Below are 25599 nucleotides of genomic sequence, written 5' to 3'. Positions count from 1 at the left end.
TTCTACATTTATCATACTGCACAAGGAAAATCACACCAAAAAGGGGGAAAATGAGAAAAAAAAAGCAAACAAACAACAACAAAAAAGGTCAAAATACTATGTTGTGATCTACATTTGGTCCCCTGCTTTCTTTCTGGATGCAGATGGCTCTCTTCATCACAAGACTATTGGAATTGACCCTAATCACCTCATTGTGGAAAAGAGCCATGTTTGTCATAGTTAATCATCACATAATCTTTTTGTTGCTATGTACAAAGTTCTCTTGTTTCTACTCACTTCACTTAGCATCAGTTCATGTAAATCTCTCCAGGTCTTTCTGAAATTATCCTGTGATCATTTCTTATAGAACAATAATATTTCATAACATTAAGTCTCAGTTTTGTGTTATAAAATTGGCAGAGTAAATTATTAAACTTTAGAGTTCTATAGAATTGTGAAATTTTAATTGTCTTAATAACAAGTAGAGCTCCAATGGGACTTTGGTTTTTCAGGTTTGGTGACCTTAATTTTTTCCATGAAATCTTCTTAATTGTCTAATAAAGTGATCTTCTCCTTCCCGCTTTTAAAATATTGGTATCTTTTGTTTTTGTTTTTATATTCCTATCATTTTTGGATACACACACACACACACACACACACACACACACCTCCTCTCTCCTATACTTCAAATATTCAGTTAAAAACTATTTATTGACTACCTGGCTATGTTAAGTGACCTGTTCTTTGTAACAAAAGATAAAAAAGAGAGGGGGAAAAAAAGTAATTCACCCAAACTACCCAAGGTAACAATTGTTTTTGCCATGTATACGATATTCTGCACCTATCATGCCCCACCTTTACAAAGATCACATGATCTTTCAACATCTAACATGGGGCTAGTAATTTACAGGGCACTCAATAAATATTTGTTAATGGAATCTTCTAATTTTTATAGTACATAGAAGCTTTAAGCCGAAGCTAGATGGCTCAGTAGTTAGATGAGTTAGACTAACTTTAAGCAGAAGTTAGATGGATAGAACACTGGGTTTGAAGTCAGAATGACCTGAATGCAAATATGACCTCAGACACTTACTAGCAGTGTGACCCTGAGCAAGTTTAACACTGTTTGCCACAGTTTCCTTATCTGTGAAATGATCTGCAAAGGGAAATGGCAAACCACTCTAGTATCTTTGCCAAGAAAGTGCCACAGACAGCATGGTCAATGGAGTCATGAAGAATCAAATGACTGAACAAGAACAAGGACAAGATTCATTATGGACTCTCTTCATTATGTATTGCCTTTATTTTCTTTAGCTATTTCATGAGATAACAAAAACAATAACATCTCCTATAGTGATTTACAAAGTGCTTTCTATACAACCTTATGAGGTAGATAGTTGTTCCTATTCTCTGAGATATAGCGAGGGGAAATGTCTTATTCTTAGTTACACAATCAGTTAAGTGACAGGACTTGAGCCTTCCTATTCTAAGTACTTAATCCCTTTCATCTCACCATGCTTCAAGGGAAGGCATCATAGAATCATAGTTAGAAGGCACCTTAGTAATTAGATGATCTAAGCTTCTCGTTTTCTAGATGAAGACACAGAGAAAGAGAAATGATGTTTCTTGTACAAACTCACAATAGCAAAAAATTGACGAAGGTGAGTTCAAATCCACTTTTTCTGAGTCCAAATTCAGTCTTCTTTCTACAATACTATGCTGCCTCATTTATAATTAGACTTTATTTTCTTATCTACATGGTTGTTTCCCCTTTTAGAGAAGACTAATTTCTGGAATTATAAATTTAGAGTAGGAAGGAACTTCAGAGATCTTGTTCTTACTCCCATATCCACCTCTGCATCTTCATTTTATAGTTGAAGAAAATGTGGCCTGAGAAATTATGTCTTTTCAGCATGCCTAAGGCAAATTTAATACATGCATAAAATACTTAAATTATTAATTGAAAGAATAAATTATCTGAAAAGTTGTATTAGGGACAGTCATTTATACTTTCATTAATTCATTCATCCTTTAATTTACCTGTTCCTTCTATCTCTGATGTTTGCTATCTCTAGTCACCTTGGTCAAGTCTTTGGATCTCTTCACATCTATAGAATGATGGTTTAGATGACTTTCAAAGTCCCCTATAACTGCTCTAAATCTATTCCTGTACTCAGTAACATTTGTTGGGTGACCTTGAAGTATGAGGATTCATTCTAGAAACTATAGGGAACAAAAGAAAAACAGAGACATAGTCCTTGCCCTCAAAGAACTCATAATCTAGTTCAAAACTTGTTAAACTGTAGTTCACAACTCTATACAAGGTCATATAACTGAGTGGGAGGGTTGTGAAATCACCATTTCTTATCAATAAATATTTGATTTGCATACCTATTTTATATATCTGTATATCTGGAGTTGGGTAAAAATTTCTTGAGCAGAAAGAAATCATGATGGTCTAATTGAAGAGTTCCACCATATTGACAAAAAGATCTGACTGGGGGCATACATGCAACAGAAGAGATACGAAGAAAGTGCTGTATTAGTACACAGGAGTAGTATGGTGATTACATCAGGAAAACAAATACTTTTTGGATTTTGGTAATTAGTCAATATTTAGGGTAAATGCGAACCTAAGAACATTGTTCAGTAGTGTGTCACTTACAGTGAAAATGCTTTCTCAGATTTTTCAAATCCTGCTGCTTTTTTTTTTCCTGGACAGTTTACGTGTCAATTTAGACATGGGAAAGATTGTATATAGCTGGGTGATTCGCAGGGATTCCAAAATTCCTGGCACTGTGGTTCGTTCCAGCACAATTCCTGAACAGCTTGGGAGGATCTCCTATTTACTCACAGACAAAACAGGTAATCTCTTCATTGGAAGTAGTAGCTATTATGCAGAATGAATGCTTCAGCATAATATTTTCTTCATATGATCAGGTAGATTTTTAAAAAATTGTTTTTTTAATCAACTAATATTCTTTTTCTTCCCTTTACTACTACCTTTTCTCCATTGGAGAAAAGGAAAAAGAAAGTCTTTATAACAAATATACATAGTCAAGCAAAACAAGTTTCCAGATTGGTCCTGTGTAAAGAGATATATCTCATTCTGCATTTTGAGTTCATCACTTCTCTTTCAGGAGGGTTAGGCCTCAGATTTCATCACCAAGCTTTTATTATGATGGTTGGTCATTGTATTAATCAAGTTTCTTAAGTCTTTCAAAGTTGTTTTTCTTTATGTTGCTGTTGTTTTATAAATTGTTCCCCTGGTATGCTCACTCCATGCTGTATCCCTTCATAAAAGTCTTCCTATCTTTTTCTGAAACTATCTCTGTTTTCATTTCTTATGACTAAATAGTGTTTCTCTCCATTTATATAACATAATTTATTCAGCCAAGTCACCAACTAATAGGCACCCCTTTATCTTCTTGTTTTTTTATGTAATTGAAATTAATAGAATTTTTTTTCTTTTAGAAGATTCTTTTGGAAGGAACTGTTTCTTGGAACTTTTTGGAGAATGAGGGGAGGTTGCTTCTTTGATGGGATTTTCTCTTCCTGGAAATGGGCATGGTCATTCATTTTAGAAATTGTATTTGTTATAAGGATCCTTTTTTTAAAAAAAAATCTTTTTTCAGTTACATGTAAAAGCAATTTTAACATTTGTTTTTAAAAACTTCAAATTCTAAATTCTTTTGCCCTTTCTTCTCTTCTCCCATTGAGAAGGCAATCAGTTTGATGCAAGTTATACTTATGCTGTTTTGCAAGACATTTCCGTATTAGTCATGTTTTAAAAGAAAACACACACACACAAAAAGAAAAAAATAAGGAAGATAAAATTTGGTATGCTTTGATCTGCATTCAGAAGTTATCAGTCTTTTTTCTGGAGATATATAGAATTTTTTTTTCATTAAATCCTTCAGAATTCTCTTGGATTTTGGATTTTTCTGAGAATAGCTGCCATTCATAGTTAATCACTGTATAATATTGCTGTTACTGGGTAACAAGAGAATATTGATTCTGCTCACTAAACTTTGTATCAGTTCATGTAAGTACATGTTTTTCTGAAAGTATCTTGCTTATTATTTCTTTTTCTTTTTTTTGCTGAGGCAATTGAGGTTAAGTGACTTGCCAGGGTCACACAGCTAGGAAGTGTTAAATGTCTGAGGTCAGATTTGAACTCAGGTCCTCCTGACTTTAGGGCTGGTGCTCTATCCATTGCATCACCTTGCTGCCCCTGCTTATTATTTCTTATAGTACGTTTATATTTCATCATAATCATACACCATAACTTGCTCAGTCATTCCTCAAATAATGAACAGCCTCTCAATTTCCAATACTTTACCACTACAAAAAGAGGTGCTATAAGTATTTTTGAACATACAAGCCCTTTTCTTTTTCTTTTCTTTAAAAAAACAACTCTTTGAGATATAGTGTTACTAATACTATTGCTGGGTCAAAGAGTATAAACGGTTTTATAGCCCTTTGAACATAGTTCCAAGTTGCTTTTCAGAATGGTTGGATTAGTTCACAACCATACCAACAGTACATTCATGTCCCAGTTGTCCCACATTCCCCTCCACTATTTGTCATTTTCCTTTTCTGTCATATTAGCCAATCTGATATGTGTAGAGTTGTTCAATTTGCATTTCTCTGATCAATATTATTTAAGAGTATTTTTTTATGTGATTATAGAAAACTTTGATTTCTTCCTTTGAAAATGGCCTGTTCATATCTTTTGGCCATTTATCAAATGGGAAATGACTCATTCTTATAAATTTGACTCAATTCTCTATATATTTGACAAATGAGGCCTTCATCAGAGAAATTTATTGTATTTTTTTTTTTCATTTTTCTGCTTTCCTTTTAATCTTGGCTGCTTTAGGTTTGTTTGTGCAATTCCTTTTTAATTTTATATGTTACAGGAACTCTTACTCAAAATGAGATGGTCTTTAAACGACTCCACCTTGGAACAGTTGCTTATGGATTAGATTCAATGGATGAAGTACAAAGCCACATATTTAGCATTTACACCCAGGTAAGTAATTCTAGGTTTCTATTTTTTTAAAAAGAAAAAAATCAGTTTTTCTCTGTTTTTCAATATATTGATATGCAGTTAATTTTTTTTCTGTTATAATCTATATCAGATCTTTGTTATGCCTTACCTGATGTTTATAATCTAAGAGTAATAGAACAGTGTTATTGTTATTATATATTGCTATTAAATATTGAGTTATTTTGACTTGTGGGTGGAAAATACTTTGTTGGAAAAGAGACTTGAAATTGATGTTTTGAGAGATAGCACAGGTGACTTGTTTTTTTTTTTCAATTCATTTTCAGATGCTAAATATGTGCCTCTTGCCAATGTTTGCCCATTCCCTTCTAGTATTTTTTCCTGATCCCTTCAAAACTCGTGACTTTCTTCTGTTGATGATCCCCAGTTTATCATGTATATTTATTGTTGGTATATAGTTGTTTGTATGTTGTCTCCTTCATTAGGCTGGAACTCCTTGAATGTAGGGACTGTATTTTTTGTCTTTGTTTTTATTTCCAGTAACTTAGCACACTGCCTGACACATAATAGGTGCTTAATAAAATATCTGTTGACTTAATTTCAAGGATGTCCTGGATGTATGTGTAGATAATTGTGTATTTGAAGATTATCTGTCATATTGAAATGCTAAATGAATTGGGAGTTATATAACATGATAATAATAATGATAACTGATATAGAAGCCTTTCAAGTTTACAAAGTAGCTTAAATACATTATTTCATTTCTACTTTATAATTGTCTAATATTTTTCCCATTTTAGAGATAAACTGAGATTCTGCAAGGTTAAGTGAGTTGTCCATGGTTTGGTTAAATATCAGAGTAAAGATCTGAAACTGTCAGTCTTCCTGACTTGAAATTTCACCTTTTATTCACTATGCAATGTTATCTTTCTGAAATCAGGATTCTGTCTGTATTAAAATTTATTTACGAAATAAATGAAGTCGTAGAACTTTAGAGTTGAAAGCTTCCTTAGAGATCATCTGATCTCTTATTCAGTAGAGAACTGGATGTCACAATCATTGTCGACATCTAATTAACTTTTTGAATGTTGACTGTCAAGCATAGCAGAAATACTGGTCTTTCTAAAAGATTAGAGATATAACAATAACTGCTATAGGGCAGAAGCACAAAGTAAATTTTAAGTGTTAAAGTAACATCATCCTTTAACATCAGTAATTTGCTTTTTTAAAAAACAGGATATTAGGCAAAACAATGTTACAGGATTTAGTTGGTTGTATGAAACATTGTTATAAATGGGCAAGCCAAGGGTCAAATGATAGGTTTAGATTGAAAATACATTAACAATGTTTACTATTATGGGCACTATGCCATCCCTCTCACCTTTTGTAATGATACCATGGTATGCTTTTACAATTCACAAAGTATCTTCACATGCATTACCTCATTTAGTTGACCCTATAGCCTTCTGAAGTAGTCAGAACAGATGGTGTCATTACAGTTTTACAGATGAAGAAATTAAAATTAAGAGTGGTGAAGGGATTTCCTTAAATTCTGGTCTTTCAAGTCTGAGCCCAACACTTTATCCATCATACTAGGTAGCTGCCAAATGTCCCATAGGCCTTTCAAGTTCCACATATCCCAAATTGTACTTACTATTTAAATGTGTATCTCCTGACTTCCCCATTTTTTTCTTTTTGCGGGGGTGGGTGGGATAGTTTTTATTTATTTATTTTTGAATTTTATTTGTTTTACTCTGAACTTAAGAAATAAAACAAAGATTTCCATAACATAGTAGAATAAGAAAAAAGAAGATTGTTCATGAAACTGCAAATCTCTTATGTACAATTTGATATACCTTTTGTTCCAAAATACTACTACTAGGTCTGTTTCCCTATTTTTTTCTCCAAGGACATCACCATTTCTTCAATTAGAGAGATTTGCAAACACAAAGTCATCTTTAACACTTCTCTCTGATTCAGGAGAAGTCTACCTCTAAATTTATCTTACATCTGTCTTCTTTTCTCTACTCAAATCATTCCCATTTTCATTCTGCGCTGATAAATGGTTTCTAAGATATGAATTAATCCCAAGACTTAACTGTAAATACTGTAGTGCAGAAAACTACATTCCCTTTCTTCTACTCTAGCTCATGATAATTAAAACTTTTTTTTTGCAAACTTCAAAAGTTGACTGAAAATATCCAGAGGCTGTAGCAGAAAAGATTCTAGTAAGCTACAGTTACAACTGGGCTTAAGTGTGCCAATGAAAGAGAGCACAAAACTGTCTTGATAGTAAAGAAGAGTATACTTATTTGGGCCCAGTTGTATAAGTAGTAGCTTTGTGATGAGGCTTCTGAAGCCTTTGTCTAGTTTTCTGTGAGAAATATTTCTTCTTTCCCCACCTTCCATCTCTCTAAAAAGATGGTAAATATTAAGATATGAATTTTCTGCATTATCTATTGGAAGTTTTGTGGTAAGCAAAGGTGTATGTGGTTTGAATATTTGCCTTTTCTCAAAGCTAAACTAACAAAAAATTTAAAATTTTATGGAGGAGGGTGATGGTGCTTGAAGTGTTTTGAATTTTTATACTTTTTCATATTGCTACACACACACACACACACACACACACACACACACTTTAGTGAAATCAGTTAACGAGCATTTATTGAATGCATGCTTTTACCTACTGGGTCCTTAACTTCTTCTAAGAATATAAGTTGAAAAATATATGCTGACCTATAATGATAGAGAAAATATGCTGCCTTACAGTGATAGATCCCCATTCGGATCTTCCCTATATTAGTAAATCACATGCTCAATATCCATTCTCCTACGTGACAGGCACTGTGCTAGAGTTGGGAATCACAAATAAAGAAATAAAATAATTTTTGCTCTCAAGAAATATATATTTTCTTCAAGGAGATAGCATATATGTTTATAAATATTGATGTGCCTGGTATCATTCTCTAACACATAATTATAGTAATAAAGTTTGTTTTTTTTTAATTATAGTAAGTTTATTTTTATACACATTGCCTTATGAATTATGTTGGAAGAGAAAAATCAGAGCAAAAGAGAAAAACTATGGTAGAGAGAAAAAAACAGGAAAAAAGAAGTAAACATAGCATGTGTTAATTGGCATTTTCTGTCCAAAATCTATTGGGATTGCTTTGGAACGCTAAACTGCTGAGAAGAAAGAACCAAGTCTTTCATAGTTGATCATCACACATTCTTGCTGTTATTGTGTACAATGTATTCCTGGTTCTGCTTGTTTTTCTCAGCATCAGTTCATGAATAAAGTTTTTGTAGTGTTTACAGTTGACGAAGTGCTTTCATATGCACCTTCTTATCTGATCCTCACAATCACCCTGTGAGTTGGAAGGATATATGCCATCATGATTAAGAGGAAAAGTAAGACTGACTCTATCCTGTAGCTCTGTTGACAGAATTGATATAACAAGCAAATTCTTGTGAAATTACAATGATGTTTATGAGGCAAAATATTTTAGAATGTAAAACACAGTTATTGAGTTTAAGAATGTAAACATAGAAAACTGAAAATGTTGTAACCCCTTGACTACTGCTTAATCTATTCCCTCCTTAAAAAGCCAAAGTGAGACATAGAGTTGGAGCAGTCGGTCTCTGTTTCCTCTTGTTTAAACAAGTAAACCTCTTGGCTTTAACAAATAGCACAAGTGCAAAATAAACACAAAGTAGTTAAGGAGGATAGAGGACACTAGCAATGGAGAAGAACTGAAAGGTATTTATGTTGGGAGTTGTGTTTGTGCTGTGTCTTAAAAGAAGTAAAGAATTCTGTGAAGCAGAAATTGGGAGTAGTGGTGAGGAAAAATGTCTTTTAGGCATAGGGGATGTCCAAACCACAGGCACCACTGCATGAATCCCTGAGGGAAGGCAGCAAGGGGCCAGTTTGACTTATATTGATCTATGCAAATTGTGCCAATGGGATTTCCCTGTCCTCCTGCTCCTCTGTATAAAACTTCCATCTCCTACTGTGCTCTCCTGATCTCCAGCTTCAGATGAGAAGAGTACTGACCTTCCTTCTACTGTTTTTGTTTACTGAGAGGACAGAAAGAGCACATTTGGTAGATAGCAGAACTTCCATCTTTTGCTTCACCATCTCCAGCCTTCACAGGGAAAAGGAGAAATGAAATGAGGTCTCCCCTCTGATCTTGTACTTTTTTACTCATACCTGGCCATATCCAATAAGTTCCAGTGATTCTGAATCCCTGTGGGTCTTCATCCAAACTCTAGTCCTTACTCTCTGCCATCTGATTCCTTCTTCCCATTTCTTAACAATCCCCTCATTCTAAAGTTGCAACTGAATGCTTCAAACCTTTCTACTTGGCTCTCTGAAATTCTTGTTTTATAGGCACAAACTTGCTCTCATCTTAAATCTTTTCCTTTTCCATACCTGTAATAACTGAGATCTGGTTCCTCCTTGATCACTATTTCCAGTACTGGCTGTATCTTCATTCTTTCTCAATTCAAACTTTCTCAGTTCAAAAGGGACTATTCCTTATTCCCCATCGCCACTTCTACATTCTCTTACCATCATTAAGTAGCTTATCTGTTTTTGAGTTTCATACAATTCATATATACCAACCAGTCAAAATCTTGGTAACTGTGACTACAGTCCACCAATTAACTACCCCCTTTCCCTCCCTTCCTCTCTCCCTTCCTTCCTCCCTCCCTCCTTCTCTCTTTCCCTCCATTCCTTCTTTCCCTCCATTCCTTCTTTCCTTCCTTCTTTCCTTCCTTCCTTTTTTTCTTCTTTCCTTCCTTCCTTCCTTCCTTCCTTCCTTCCTTCCTTCCTTCCTTCCTTCCTTCCTTCCTTCCTTCCTTCCTTCCTTCCTTCCTTCCTTCCTTCCTCAGTGAGTTCAACACTTTTCTCACAGTTTTTCTCTTCTCCTTAATTCCTGTCCTCATGCTAGAAGACTCCTCTGCTCTTCCTCTTCCTCTTGTTTTTCCTTTCTTTCTCTCCGTCTCTATCTCTGTTTCTCTTTCTCACTGTTTCTTTCTCGCTCTCTTATTCAACTCATTGATTTTTCGTGACCTATTCTTTCAGCCTTCCTTAGCCACATTTGTGGTCATACCCACAAATGTACTTCCTTCATGAATAAGAATTCCAAAATCTTATCTGACCATAATTTATTGACTTTCCATCTTTCTCTCTGCCTTCCCTTATCAAACCCTATTTTTCTTCCACACTATAACCTTTATTCCCTAGGTTATCACCTTATGCACTAACTGCTTTATCCTTTTTCCTTCATCTTGACCCCTTAGTGAATAAGTTCAACTATACATTGTCTTCTCTTGAATTCCTGGTTCCCTTAATATAACAAGGATTGTACCCTGCCAAGTTTCAGCCTTAGACTACCTCAATCTGTATCTAACATGGATCATTCTGTTGCTGCCTTTGCTCTTACAAATATATTGAACAAACCATTTTTGCTTGGATCCACTATATTACAAAACCTTAACTTAGGGTCCTTATAGCAACTAAACAATCCTTCCAGACTTCCCTTATTAATTTTTTATCCCATTTTCCAGTGACTCTTACACATCTTTTCAATCTTCCTTAAACCTCCTATGACTATTCCTTTCCCCACCCTCTCAACTGAGAATCTTGCTTCATGTTTTACAGAAAAAAATTAGTTTGGACTCCATCTTCTTTTCTCTTCCACTCAGCTGTCTTCTTCTATCTTCTCTCACCCTTGTATCACATGCAGTGATGACCCTATTCCTTACTAAGGTAAATGCTTTTATCTGCACAAGCAATCCTATCCTATCCTATCTCCTCCAACAGATTTTGCCTTTTTGTCATCCCTACCCTCTATTTTAAATTTATCCTTGTTTACTGACTCCTTTCCTACAAATATGCTCATGTTTTCCCCTATCACAGATCTATCGATAGTTAAAGAGAGCAAAAACAAAACTAAATGTCAGTGACCTGACCAAAATTTTTCCCATAATAAAAAAATGTTTCAGTGCGATTTGCATGACTGTCCACATATGATATATATGTGATGTGAAAGCAAAAAGCTTATGCTGAAAGTTGTGTTTTTAAGGAAACAATTAATGGTGTTAGGCAAGTATGTATGACTGTGAGGTAGGTATGCCTTAATTTAACTAATAGTTGCATTTCCCAGAATTCAAGTCAACTCAATAAATACTTAGTAAGTAAGTAATGTAAAAAACTGGGCTGGAGTTGATGATACAAGGACAAAGAAAGATGCTGTTCCTACCTTCAGGAAGAATATATTTTTCTAGAAGTCAGGTCAGCGAGCATTAAATGTCTACTCTGTATCAAGCATTGTGCTGACTAAGGAGTACTGAGCTAGAAGTTGTCATTTGAATCCTGTCTAACTCTTTATGAGTTTTGGGGGGTTTTCTTTTTTAAAAAAATTATTTATTTGTTTAATATTCCCCTGTTACATTCAAAATAATATTTTTGCATTTATTTTTAAAGCTTTTGAGTTCCAGGTTTTCTCCCTCATCTCCATCCCAGCCTCCATTAATAAACCACATGAGAAACTATGCAAAATATTTCCATAAATGTTCTAATTTTTAATGAATGTTTTTGAAATGTGAGTAATTTTATTTGTAAACTAAATAGTCACCCCAATTGGGAAAGAGATTTAATTGTAATTTTGTTAGTATGAGAGCCTTTAGGTAAAGAAATTCCCTGTTCCAATGTAGATTACTCCCTTTTCTGCAACTTAAAGTGTGGAAAGAAAATATAAATCTTCTACCCTAAAAAAAAAAAAAAAACCCTCAAGGAAAATAAAGTTGGAAAGGGGGTGTGGGGAGAGAAAGTCTGTATTTCAGATGCAATTAATTCTTTCTCTGGGTATGGATAGAATTTTTTTTTTTTTTTTAATCATAAGTCCTTCAAAGTAGGCATGGATCATTATACTGCTGAGAATAACAAAGCCATTTATAGCTGATCATCACAGAACATTGCTATTACTTATGTGCACAATACATTCACATGGAGTACTTTCCAGATTTTTCTGAGAACTTCCTGCTTATCTTCCATAGAACAATAATATTCCATCACAACAAAATAGCACAATTCATGTAAGCAATCCCCAATTGATGGGCATCCCTTCAATTTTCAGGCGAGATTTTTGCCCTGAGAAGAGTGCTGCTATAAATATTTGTGTACATATAGATCCTTTTCCTTTTAAAAAAAATCTCTTTTGGGATTCATGCCTAATAGTGGTATTGTTAGATCAAAAGAATTACATGAATGCCCTTTGGGCATAGATCATATGTTTTGATCATTTATCAACTGGGGCCCATTTGGAATTTTCTTGACAAAGACACTGCAATGGCTTGCCATTTTCTTCTCCGTATCATTTTATAAATGAGATAAAGTAACAGAGGCCAACAGGGTTAAGTGACTAGCTCAGGGTCACTCAGCTAATAAGTGTCCGAGGCTGGATTTCAATTCTGGTCTTTCTGATTTCAGGTTCAGTGCTATTTTTCACTGTGTCCCCTAATTGTTCCACTAAGCTAGAGGTAGATGTCTGAAAATTATTATTCAAAACCTAAATTGTTTTCAAGGGTATTTCTATAGAACAGAGTAATTCTATCTTTAATGAATGCTTTTGCAATGTGAGTAATTTTACTTGTAAACTAAATACCTACCCCATTTGGGAAAGAGATTTGACTGTAGTTTCATCAGTATAAGGGCTCTTAGGTAAATAAATTTCCTGTTAGTTCCTTTTCTGCAACTTCTTTCTGTAAAGTATTAAGAGAATTGCCTAGAGCAAGTGACTTGCCTAAAGTCACACAGTCAGAACATGCCACAGGTGAGCCTTCAACCCAGCTCCTGGCTCTGAGGCCAGATGTCTGTTTGTTATATCATGTTGCCTCTCCCATTAATCTTTTGTGTAAAGTTAAATTTCCATGTGTTTAATAAATATCAAGTGCCTACCATGAACTAGTTGCAATATTATTACTGATTTTCAAAAAAGTAACAGATAGTGCTTTAAGTTTTACTAAGTACTTTATGTACATTATTTCCTTTGAGTCTCACAAGACTCTTTTGAGGTAGATAGTACAAATATTATTATCCCAATTTTTAGATGAAGAAAATGAAGCCCAATAGAAAAGCTAATTGATTTTTCCAGGGTTACATAGAAAGTATCAGGCCTTCCAGATTCCAAGTTCAGTACTTTATTCACTGTACCACCCTGTGCCTCTCTAAATACAATATCCATGTATTTGTTCAGAACTGTAGCTGAGTCTCAACTTTAATCATTAACTTTTAAAAATTGGATTTAGATTGTCATATACATAGAGTGTCATAAGCATAGAGTGGCAAGTAGGTAAAATAGTGGCAAGAAAGCTGGACTTAGATAATGAGGAGCAAAGTTTGTATCCTGCCTTAGACACTTACTAGCTATGTGAATCTGGATAAATCACTTAACTTCTCTGAGCCTTAGTTTCCTCATCTGTAAAAAGAGAATAATATACTGTCTGTCTCACTAGATTGTTATGAGGAACAAATGAGATAATACATAAAAGGCTTTGCAAATCTTAAAGTACCATATAAATGATATGTATTATATTACAAGTATATATATAATATATAATTTCCTCTTTTTTTTTTTTTTTTTTTAAAGCCAGGTAAATATCTAAATAAGTAGGGTTAGAAAGTTATGTTATTCCTGGAAATAAATCTATAAAAATTTGCTGAAGACATCTTCCATGTCATAAAGTGAGTAGAATCTACCAATCACTTTGTGCTTCAACTTCTTTGTTTGAAAATATAAATTATTTAATCTTTGTTTTCTTCTAGTTCTTTGAAAAAATTGGAAGATTTAGATTAGTTGGGAACCTTTGAAAATTACTGTAAATAACGAGGATATTTGCATGTTCATATTAACTTTTCTTTAATGTTTTGTATTTACATTCATCCTATTAGGAGAAATAAAACAGTTATACATTCTGACTTGAAATTTAATTTAAAAAAGATTTCTTTTAACACAACCTAGAATTAACATCTATAAAAGTATTTATAATGCTTCATTAATGAGGAGCAGGAGGTACCTTTTCAGTGGCTTCTGATTTCCCTATTGTGAGCTGTGACCCTGCAGAATTACTCTCTACAGAGATCTGAATGTCCCACACATCTATTTGTGTTTGGTTATGAAATCTCTTCTGACCTCACATGAAGCCTTTTTATTTTTTTATGCAAGGGACTAATGTTTTTCCCCAGGGCAAAATGTGTAGTAACTTGCCTTTCTTGGCTACTACATCTGTTTTTGTTTTCCACTGGCATTTTTTTTAAGTAAGAAGAAATGTGTCTAGGTTAAAGGGCCTGAGGAGAGGATATAGAGATAAACACTGTAAGATTTGAAACTCTTACATGAGCTGCTGGAGAAATTTAAGAGTGTCTTTTCTCAAATTGATCACAATTGGCTGCAAAATAATGCTACTATTACTGTCTTAAGAGTTGGCAGACCCACATGTATACTTTTACTTTCAAAGTACTTGAGAATTCTTATTTTATCATCGTACTAATCCTAGGAGGGAAGATAGATATTGTCAATATTAATAATTAAAAATTATAAAAAATAATATTTATGATGAAGAAACCAAAACACAAGGCTATGACTTGAGTTGCCAAAGGTATTGAAAGATTAGCACTTGACCCTCAGCCCAGTGGTCCACCAGATCCCGAATAGTTTGTATGTTCATGAAACTTCAGGTCATCTTACTTGGCTCGGTTCATTTTAGTGGGCATTCAGTCTGATTTGGAAACTAATTCATGTGTGGCTTTCTTCATTTGTGATGAATTTCCTTATGTGGTGAATTATTTTAGTCTTGTGATCATCAGCTTTTATATATCCAAATCCTTTGTTACAATAAGTACCGATAGTACCAATACCACAAACCAAAGTAATTGTTCTGTCAACTGTTGTAATAATTGATTCTCCTAACAAATATTGATAATATGGATCAGTCTAGGTGCTGAGTAATGTGTAATAACCCAAAGGACATGTTTTCCAGTTTAAATTATTGAACTTGTCCAAATTGTTCATGATGCATTTTTGTAATGTGGCAATAATAATGTTTTTGTAAATTTTTGGTCCTTTTTACAATATCAGTGTTAAATTCTTTGTAATTAAAAGCACTTGGCAAATTTATTCATTTCATTTAAAGTATAGTTCTGATTCATTACCCTAATTACGGTTACCATGCAATGCCCTTTGACCTGGAAGCGAAACTTTTGTCCTTTTGACACCAGAGGTTAACCGAGCAGGAAACCAGAGCACTGTTTGTCCCCTCAATGACCAGTATAATTTAGTAATTGTCTAATTACTTGAAAAGTCTGACGCTGCTACTAAAAATAGTATTAAAAATGAAATGAAAGTTATTTTCTAGTTCCAGGAAACCCATCTGTTTTCTATTTTAGGGCACCATGTGTTCATGTATCTAAATCTCAATTCATTCTAAAGTATCAGATCACTTGTCTTCTGTTGAATGAAATTATTTTTAAATGGAACATCAAATCTAAAGACTTTTTAGACATTTTGAGCTACTATACTCAAACTCTAACTACTGTTAATTGTAAGAAAAGTAGATTTGCTGTAACCATCTTTTGGCCCCTAAAAGTGGATTAAAGATTTGAGGACCAGTATTTGTTTGTTCTGTTTTTGTTGTTGTTTTATATATTTCCTCTGTTGAAAGTCTGAGTTAAATATTAAGTCTCTGATTACCTGAAAATGGGGACAGTTCATTTGTCAAGTTGGTATACTCCACCTGTGAAAAAATTAAAATGGAATAACGGATGCCTATAGGAAGAAAACTGCAGAAGGGGGTTGATCTTTGGCTAGGATTGTTCCCCTTTAAAGCCCTTCATCTTTAGTCATCCTTCTTTTTGGTTTCTTCTCTCTCTAGCAATCTCAAGACCCACCCACTTTAAAGGGCCCTACACTGACCACCAAAGTCCGGAAAACCATGAGTAGCCGCGTTCATGAAGCTGTGAAAGCAATTGCCCTCTGCCACAATGTTACACCAGTCTATGAGTCTAATGGAGTGACGGATCAAGCAGAAGCAGAGAAGCATTATGAGGACTCGTGCCGGGTATACCAAGCATCCAGCCCAGATGAGGTAAAGCCTCAGCTCAGCTACAACATAGAATGGGGGGGCCATTCCTTGCACGTTTTTACAAGCTTGAAATTGGCAATTTCCCTAGGAGTTATCAGGAAACTAGGAATCAGTAGATAATTGCTAATGAATTAGAATGAAGACAAATGACTGAATGTAGTGTTTTTGGATAAACACACTTAGAAATAAATGAGAGAATTAGATGGACTTTAAGTTAGAAATTTCTGCCTTAAGAATAGTATGGAATTAGGAAAGAGTAAGAGGTCTTGATTAGCAGCAGGAATGACCAGTGTTTAAAAGGCATGTGGTCCAATTTAAAATCCACATACTTTTAAGAAGTCTTTTCATGTTGAATCATATTCTATTACTAAAACCAAAAGAACTCATTTGTCTCCCTTCATATTGAGTGTAGATCCTGGAAACAAAGTTGCCCATTTTATGTTTGTTTATAATGAGCTCCTAATTAGTTTTCCTTCCAGTTTCTCATATAATTAAGGATGCCTATTACTTCCATGTAGAGGTTGCTTACTCAGCAGGAAAGTGTTTTTATATCCTTTGTCATGCTGACTTCTGATATAATTCATAAAAATCAATTATTTGTTCTCTTAATTATGTGAGTAATAGGACTGATCATTATATAATCATTAATTATGAAGAACTCATTTGTATATAGTTCTCAACAATCTCCGAAGCACCTTAGCCATAGTAGCGAGGTTTAGAATATGCAAATATTATAACATCCATTTTACAGACAGTGAACCAAGACTCAGAAAGGGAAAAGCCATCTGGCCATAGGCATATAGCTCCTTACAGCCAAGATTCCAGACCCAACTTTTCAGACTCCAAATTTAGTGATGCTAGACCACACTCTCCAAATTCCTACTCTACTCTTCCAAGGATTTATTTCAAACTTGAGACTGAATGAAACATTTAGCTATCTACCATATTTCCATTTTAAATGGATGAACCTTAAAGTTTCTCTGCATCAAAAGCACCAGCATTGTGGTCAGCTAAAGAGGTCATTTTCCTTGCTCATATATTCAAGCAAGCTTATCAATTTTATAAACAGAATCTAAGGGGAAACTGTTTGGAAATTAAACTTGTATTTTAAGCAAGATAGACTACCTGATGGAATAGTGATTTTAATGAGCACTGGGCACTATTATGTTATTCTAAAGCCACCTGAAATAGTCCACCTTTAGTGGGAGAATACTCATTAATCAAAGTCTTCATATATGAGATCTGTGCTTTGAGTAATTTCTTCTCCTTTTTAAAAAGGAAAGCAGATCTGGTATAATATAGAGCACTAGACTGGGAGTCAAATCCCAGCTCTGCTACTTATTACTTGTATGATGTTGGACAACTCACTTAACCTCTCTGAGTCTCAGTTTGCTTACCTGAAAAATGAAGAGGGGAATGATTAGGTTCTTTTGTCTATTTTTAGGATTTTTTTATGCCTCTAGATATATTGATTTTTTTTGTTTGTTTGTTTTAAAGAGTTGCTCTGATATCTTTAGATTGCTTTATTTTACCTCACAATTAACTTCTGATACTCTAAGATCCCTTAGATCAGGACTTTTAAAACTAGAATTTATGAATTTTTAAAATTAACTACTAGTTCAGTGTATTATTAGCTCAGTGTGTTTTTTTTTTCCCTTGTAATTCCAGTATTTTATTTTACTCATTTACAAACATTCTGAGAAGAATCTATAGAATTCATTAGGCTGTCAGAAATGTCCATGGCATACAAAGAAATTAAGAACTCTCATCTTAAGTCAATCAATCATCAAAATATATTAAAAGTAATTTTTATCTATAGAGACCTGCACTGGGCACTGGCAGAGGGGAGCTACGTTGCTCTCACTACCATCATGGAACTCATAATCTTTTAGCATGAAAGACCCAAATGCATGTGCCTTAGAGGCATGAAATGAAACTTATGTGAAATCTTATACATGTCCTTTGCCCTCTTGTTCCCTCTAATTTTTCTTTGACTTCATTTGTGCTAAGATTTTGGATACTGGAATTTCATATCATCAATGACTGCTAAAATCTGTGCCATATTTGCAGTGTGACAAATTCCTAGGAATGTCATAACTACTAGACTCTTTGAAATTGTGACAATGTAATTTGGACAAACTTTTTTCAGAAGTCGAAGATTTCTTTGTGGTCCCATATGTAGCTTTAAGTTTAGAAATGTACAGAAATTCACATTTTCTTTCTTGTCTACTTGAAATATCTATGTGACTTTCCCCAAAAGAAAACAACAACAAAACTCTAAATCAATTATAATTATCAGAAATATTTTGAGTTAACAGACTTTTTTTGGTGACATCTATTTTTGGTTCTCTGAGATCTCTTCTAGTTTGAGATGGGTTATGAATGATGGCTTTATTAGAATTGGAGAATGCTAGGTAGAGCAGTATATAGAACTCTGGATGAGCCTCTTAGAGTCAAGAGGATCTGAGTTCAAGTACAAATGAAATACAGTCTTCAGATACTTACTAGCAGTGTGATGCTAAGCAAGTCACTTAAATTCTGTTTGTCTTAGTTTACTCAACTGTAAAGTGGAGGTATTAATAGCACCCACCTTCCAAGGTTGTTGTGAGGATCCAATGAGTTAATATTTATGAAGTGCTTACTTGGCACATACTAGGAGCTGTCTAAATGCTAAGTATTATCATTGCTGAAGGATAATCCAGAGGAAAAGAATATATTATACTTTGTGTGTGTATATTTAAATATATATTTGTTATTGTTATTTAGTTGTGTTCAATTCTTCATGACACCATTTGGGATTTTCTTGGCAAAGATAATAGAGTAGTTTGCCATTTTCTTCTCTAGCTCATTTTACAGATGAGTAAACTGAGGCAAAGGGTTAAGTGACTTTCTTGGAGTCACACAGCTAGTAAGTGTCTGAAACGTTTTTGAACTCAGGAAGATATGTTCTTGATTTCAAATCCAGTACTCTATCCACTGTGCTACCAATTGCTCCTATATACACACATGCATATATACAAAAACACATACTTATATTTATATGCTTTGGTAGAGTGTAAATTTCTTGGAAGGAGAGATTGCTTTATTCTTTGCGTTCCAGTACATTTCTTTATATATATTCTTTGTATCCTTATCATTTAATAAGTTCCTGCTCTATATCTTGGCAAGGAACAGGAACTTAATAAATGATTGATTGATTGATTTGCTCCCATTACTTGATAGAATTGGGGTCTGCATAATTTCCAGATGTTGGTTATCTTATTGCTCATGATTGTTTCCTAATATTATTTGAAAAATTGGATAATTATTTGAATTCTCCTGGGTTTTTTAATAGTCCTTCACATGTTTATTTATACCCATCTGTTTGAGATGTATATATATATTACATAGTACTGTAGAAAGCATTGAACCTAGAGTCAAGAAACCCAATAAACTTCCTGGTTCTGACACTTGTTTATTTGTATTGGCCAAGAATAAATATTCCTGTTGCTCCATCTTTTTGCCTTTATTATGCTTATTCAGGGTTTCTAAGTCACATACTTTTTTCTGAATCTCAGTTTCCTCAGCTGCAAAGTAGGGATAATAATACTTGCACTATATACAAGTGTACAATGGTTATGAATGAAATATTTTGGAAACCTTAAAATACAATTTAGATGTAATTATTAATTTTTTCTATAAGACTTAGTTCAAAGTTGTACATTAATGTCAATTCAGAGAATTGAAGCACTTTCTTTTTTTCATTAAGGGAAATTTTTCATTTTCTCTTTTTTTCACCTGAATTGTGAATCCTGAGTTATTCTGCTGAAGTTAGACTAAAGACAACACTTTTGAAGTCATTCATGATTATAATATTTTTTTAAACTATTAAACCTTAGAGACCATTCAGTCCCATTTCTTCATTTTAACTTAAATAGAATCCTTCAGAAAACCGTATTGTTTCTGAATTCCTTCTGGATTAAGTGAAAATTTTACTAGGGTTGAAAATATTCTCTTTGAAATCTATAGCAATAAAATATTCTAGGCAGAGTCAGTTTATGAAATGCATACAGAAACTTGTATTCGTTTTACTCTAAAGTTGTGAGAGTAATTTTTACCAGTTGGCACAGATTCATTTCCTGTAACAGAAAGCAAGATTTCCTAAATTTGTTTCCTGTCCATATTCTGCTTTAGGACCCTTGAACTATCTTCATTCAGATATTGATTACAGCCTTAGGGGTACTGATCTTTCACTGGCAGCCATACAGTAACTAGCAAGGGAAATTAAGTAGATATAATCTGAACAGAGATAAGTGTGCCTAAGATCCTTGAGCAAATACTCTTTTACTCAGATAGCATTCCACAATTTCTAAGACTTTGGGGGTAGAATATGTGGGGAGAAGTATGTGATGATGGGGAGATTGGTGATAGGTGTTATTGTTTCAGTATGTAGAGAATCAAGGCATGGTACTTCTTAAAAATGACTAGCAGCAAAGGATGATGGACTTTGGTGTCTGCGAAATGAAATCTATGAAGCATCTTTAACGGGGCTTTAGAACACTTTTGGTAATTTAAGAAAGGGAGTCAACAGACAGAAGCAAGAGTATCTTTAATATATGTAGCTATGTGTGGGATCAGTCACATGGCAGTTGCTCCATGGACTCTCATGTAGTTAACATATAGTCATACTAGATTGTGTGTGGTCCAATATTAAGTGATGAATGCCTTCCTTTATATTCTGCTTTTACTATGACCAGAAAAGCTTCACAAAGAATTGTAGCTCATGTGACTCCAAATGTCAGAACCAGAAAGGACTTTAGAAAAACAATGTTAGAGCTGAGAGGGAGTTCAATGGTAAATGACTAAACCAACTCTCTCATTTTATATATTAATAAATACACTTAGGGAAGTATAGCAATTTGCTTATGGATTTGAACTCAGGCTTTTTAAAAAGTCAGTATTTAAAATGACTTAAAGGTCAGTAAAATATACATCTTACTGGTGAAATTTCTAAAGTGATGGCCACTTTGGATAGGTTGGGGTGTTAAATATTGTAAGTATGGTAGACTACTTTTTGAGAATCACCGGGCTACTTAGAAGAATAGGAAATTATCCAGAGATAATTGAATTTCCATAGAAATCTCCATACCATATACATATTGCCTCTTTGTGGTATGGCTCTTAATTAAAAATTTAAAAGTCATATCTGTGATAGTAAAGATATGGACAAGCTTTTGTCCATAGAACAAAATAATTTGAGGTCTATTATGGGCTTTTTTTTTTCAATACAACAAACATTTATTAAGTGCATCTCATGTACAAAGCACTAAGTTTACTAAAATTGTTTATTTGAGGGGAGTCACACTAATTATTTCGCATTAAAAATTAGTTCTTGCTTTATATTATACCTGCTTTTACAGTGATTAAATAACTTTGGATTTTTGTCAAGGGTGAAACATTTAATGGATTTTGGCCTAATTCCTAAATGTGCATCTCCAAATACAAGGGAGAAATAATTAAAATCTATCATCAGTGGTTTTTTGCTGCCTAAAAGAAGAGCCATTTCTTTGAAAATCTTTGGCCCAAATTTCTCTGATTTTTTTTTTTTTAAGGCAAAAACCTGTTCCATTCATCCTATTTCATCATTGAAACCAATCCAAAATGGGAGCAAAACATGGCTTTTCCTCCTTGAAGTTTCCAGAATTAATTTGGTTTGTGCTTTATCTCTTCAATTTAATAGTCAGATTCTATACTTGGCTGAATCCTTACTATTATTTCTTCAATATAGGACAGATTGACCTAAAATCTTTGGAAGTCAGCTGGAGGACTGAGGCTCCAGATGAGGAGATTCAGTAACTGCATATGTGCTAAGTACCCACTATGTGCCAAAGCTTATGATTGTGTTCAAAGGTAATTTATGGCAGTCTTTGCCTTTAAGAAACTTAGTTGGGTTGAGGAGCTAAGACATGAAGACAAAAAACAATATTATAAAATAGAAAGTAAGTAGTAAAGGTACCAAAAAAATGTTCTGAGAGATCTGAGGAAGAAGAGAGCTCTCCTGAATAATAGGGGGCTGAAGAAGGTGTGTCAGGGAAATGCTGGTAGTTCTATCCTATAGCACCTCTTGATGGCTAAAGATCTTTAGAAATGTAGGTAAACTCAGATAGAAATGGGGCCATTAAATCATGCATAAATATCCCTGTGAGCCACAGATTTACCTAGAATACCACACATGTTCAAATAATAGTTTTTTTTTTAAATTAGTATATCAGCCATTAAACTCAGAGTGGAGAACTACATTTTAATCTGATTTGGGCCATACTTGGGTATATTATAGGCCATGAACAACTCATAGGCCATATGGTATACCTTTGTTCTAGAGAACCTTTCATCATTTCAGTGCTTTTAGGGCTCATTGGGCAAGTCTGTGGCATAGCCCAGAGTAGGAGGAAAAAAAAATCCGCCCACCAAAATGTACCGTAATGAGAGGAAAAACCAACCAAACAAACAAAAAATGTGAAGAGAGAATAAAAGCCACAGATCCTAGGCATTTCCTATCACCGACTTTGGAATGATGAAGTCTCTAGTCTCAGTTGTCTGGTCTGTGTGGTAGATGATGCTAAATCTTTACAATTCATGGTGAATTCTCCTAATACACATTGGTTAAATTGGAACCAGAATAGTACTTGGAATATAAGAGCCACAGACGATGATACCTGCATGGTTTCTTTTCTTTATATGAAGTGTTGGCAATGAGCAGTGACAATGACACTGGTGGTATAGTGGATAGAGCACCAGCCCTATAATCAGAAGGATCTGAGTTCAAATAGAGCCTCAGACACTTAACAGCTGTGTGACTCTAGGCAAGTCACTTAACCAGAATTGCTTCCAAAATAAACAAAAAAAGAAAGGGATAAAAAGGTGTGTTTGGAGGGAGACAATGAGCAGGAGCAGCTGTAGGAACATTAAACTACAGCATGGACACTTCAGCATAGTCAAGAATTCTGCATTATGTTTGTAGTAAAGAGGCTAAGCAATCATAAGCCTCTTGCAAACAATTGTTAAGAGGATTTAGATTGATCCCTCTACTGCCCCCAACTCACTATTCCTTGGCATATCGGTCCAAAACTCCCCTTTCGTGAGAAATGATATTAAATCTTTGTCCTCTTAAAGACTTCAGTTGAGGGGCTAATTCCTTTTTTCACAGGGACTAAATAAGGACTCCTCCTTATCTATATGCCATGAGTCAATTACTACTAAGTCAGTTAAGGGATATTCTTTCTTCCAAGTAGATAATTAGATTAGGTAGTTATAGTCCCATCATCTCCAAAAAAGCAGTACCTCTCAGCAATACCACCTTTGGTCCTCCAAGTCTTTTCTTGGAAGGAGATGTGCAGACTATTCTAGAGGAAAGAAAGTCTGTCATTTGAAGGAGACCTGAACACATTCTTTTGTATTTATGAACCCCTCTGAGGAAACAAGAACCTTGAAATTAAGTCAGCACTGCATGGGAGTACAAATAAGGAAGGGCCAAATAAGTTCACCTGGAACTATCTCCAAGAATAATCTGTTCTTATAAGTGTTCCTGGAGCCGGCTTCCAGAAACCATTTGTGTGGAGAGCTCTAACCCTTCCCAGGGTGGCACTGATTTGTCACAGATATAGCATCTGGGAGGTTGGACAGCTGATCTGGGCAGTGAGATGCATAATTATGAAGCTTTTAATTAGCAGGGGGAACTTATCTTGGCTTGATATGGGACAATGCTCTTTGCCATTTGGGGACAGGTGAAGGACCACTAGGGTTGATTTGATTCTGTATTTGGCACAAGAGGTCAAGCTGGATATGAATAACTGCCTTGCTCTTCAGGAGAATCAGATGGTCCTGTGTCCAGCACAACATGCCGTTACCAGTCCTGTGTCTACATTGACACTTTCCAAACTCTGCTATTTTTGTAATAGTTTTCATGTGGTGATTTAGCATAATAATAGCTCTGATGCATGTTGACATACTCCACAATAACTGATGCCATGGGGCACATGGGCAAAATTCCTCCCTTAGTTTTGATCCCAAAGGAGAGAACCTTTGATTTGTAATCCTGTGCTCTTTCAGCTCCTGCACACTTGACCAAGTCCATAGTCACCTCCCAGGAATTAGTATAGATGTAGATCCTTCAGGCATATTAGCCATGCATCTTAGAGATCAGTCCAGTGGAAGGACTTAACAGAATTCCCATTTCCTAGAGTATCCCCTAGTTTCTGCATTAATGACTAAGTATAATTGTGAATATCTTCCTGCTTCACTGTGAAATATTTGCCACTTTTTGGGGGGGAGGGAAGGGTATTAAAACTAAAAGGATTTAGGCAAGTGTGAGTTTCCCCCCAACCCAAGTCAATTGGGGTTAAGTGACTTGCCCAGGGTCACACAACTAGAAAGTATTAAGTATCTGAGGCCAGATTTGAACTCGGGTTCTCCTGACTTCAGGACTAGTGCTCTATCCACTGCACCACCTAACTGCCCCCTCCCCACCAAGTGTGAGTTTTAATGTATCATTTCCATTTAGCAACAGAAGATTCCCATGTTCTACCTATTTTGTTAGGGGAGACCATTTTGTATCAACCAATCCATAATAGACAACTCTAGGCAACAAGTGATTATGTAACTCATCTATTCAACATAATTTAGGGACCTGACACAGATTTTTCAAAGATGGTAGAAAATGACTGCTCTGGGGAATTTGGAGCTCTAGAAGCCCAAGTTGTTAATTCTGAACACTTGGAACTTGCCAAAGGCTTCCATTAGCCTAGTCTTTATGAAGAAAGACTTTCAGAAATATATACTCTTTGGGGTCATGAATACCCAAGGGGAGAGACTACTGGATTACCTGCTTTATGCTTCCTAGACTACAGCTTGTTCTGGGTCCCATTTCAAAGAGGTAGATAGGTAGCTCAGTAATGACCATCAGAATACCCAGAGGAAGAATGGAAGTTCTCTAAAACCTAAAGTGTCCAATAATTTTCTGGGCTTCCTACTTAAATTATGGGGAAGCAAGAGTCTGAAGCCTATTTTGAACTGTGTTTAAAATCCTTTGGATTTCTCACATCTACCACATTCCCTAGAATTGGATCGAATGGGCTAAACTCTGGATTTTCTTAGAGTTGATTTTTCCATCCCTTATCTCACATATGGACTATCATCTGCTGTGACTTCACCTGGCCTAGTCAATATTGCATTATCAATATAATGGTGTGTATCAATGCCCTCAGGAAGACCTCTGCCCAGAGTATTGTATAAGGATAAGGAACAATTCAAGTAGCCCTTAGGAATAATGGATATATTGGATTCTTTCCTAGGTAAAAACAAACAGCTTCTGACCAGACTCAGCCACAGGAATAGAGAAAAAAGAATTGGCAAGGTTGATAACCTTATACCACCCATCCTGGGCTTAGCTACCTGATCAACAGTATTGAAAAGATCAGGAACAGTTA

General features: G+C 34.8%; 1 protein-coding gene across 1 annotated transcript in view; it reads left to right on the top strand.

The window, feature by feature from the left end:
* Positions 1 to 25599, top strand: part of ATP9A (ATPase phospholipid transporting 9A (putative)) — a 154917-nt gene that overhangs the window by 85404 nt on the left and 43914 nt on the right. The window contains exons 12-14 of the mRNA XM_031951642.1: positions 2702 to 2844; positions 4902 to 5014; positions 15926 to 16138. Coding sequence (XP_031807502.1) covers positions 2702 to 2844; positions 4902 to 5014; positions 15926 to 16138 — 469 coding nt within the window. The remainder of the gene's footprint in view (positions 1 to 2701; positions 2845 to 4901; positions 5015 to 15925; positions 16139 to 25599) is intronic.

This window comes from Sarcophilus harrisii, chromosome 2 (assembly GCF_902635505.1).
Source record: "Sarcophilus harrisii chromosome 2, mSarHar1.11, whole genome shotgun sequence".
Classification (NCBI taxonomy): Eukaryota; Metazoa; Chordata; class Mammalia; order Dasyuromorphia; family Dasyuridae; genus Sarcophilus; species Sarcophilus harrisii.
This window is presented reverse-complemented; position numbering and strand designations above follow the sequence as displayed.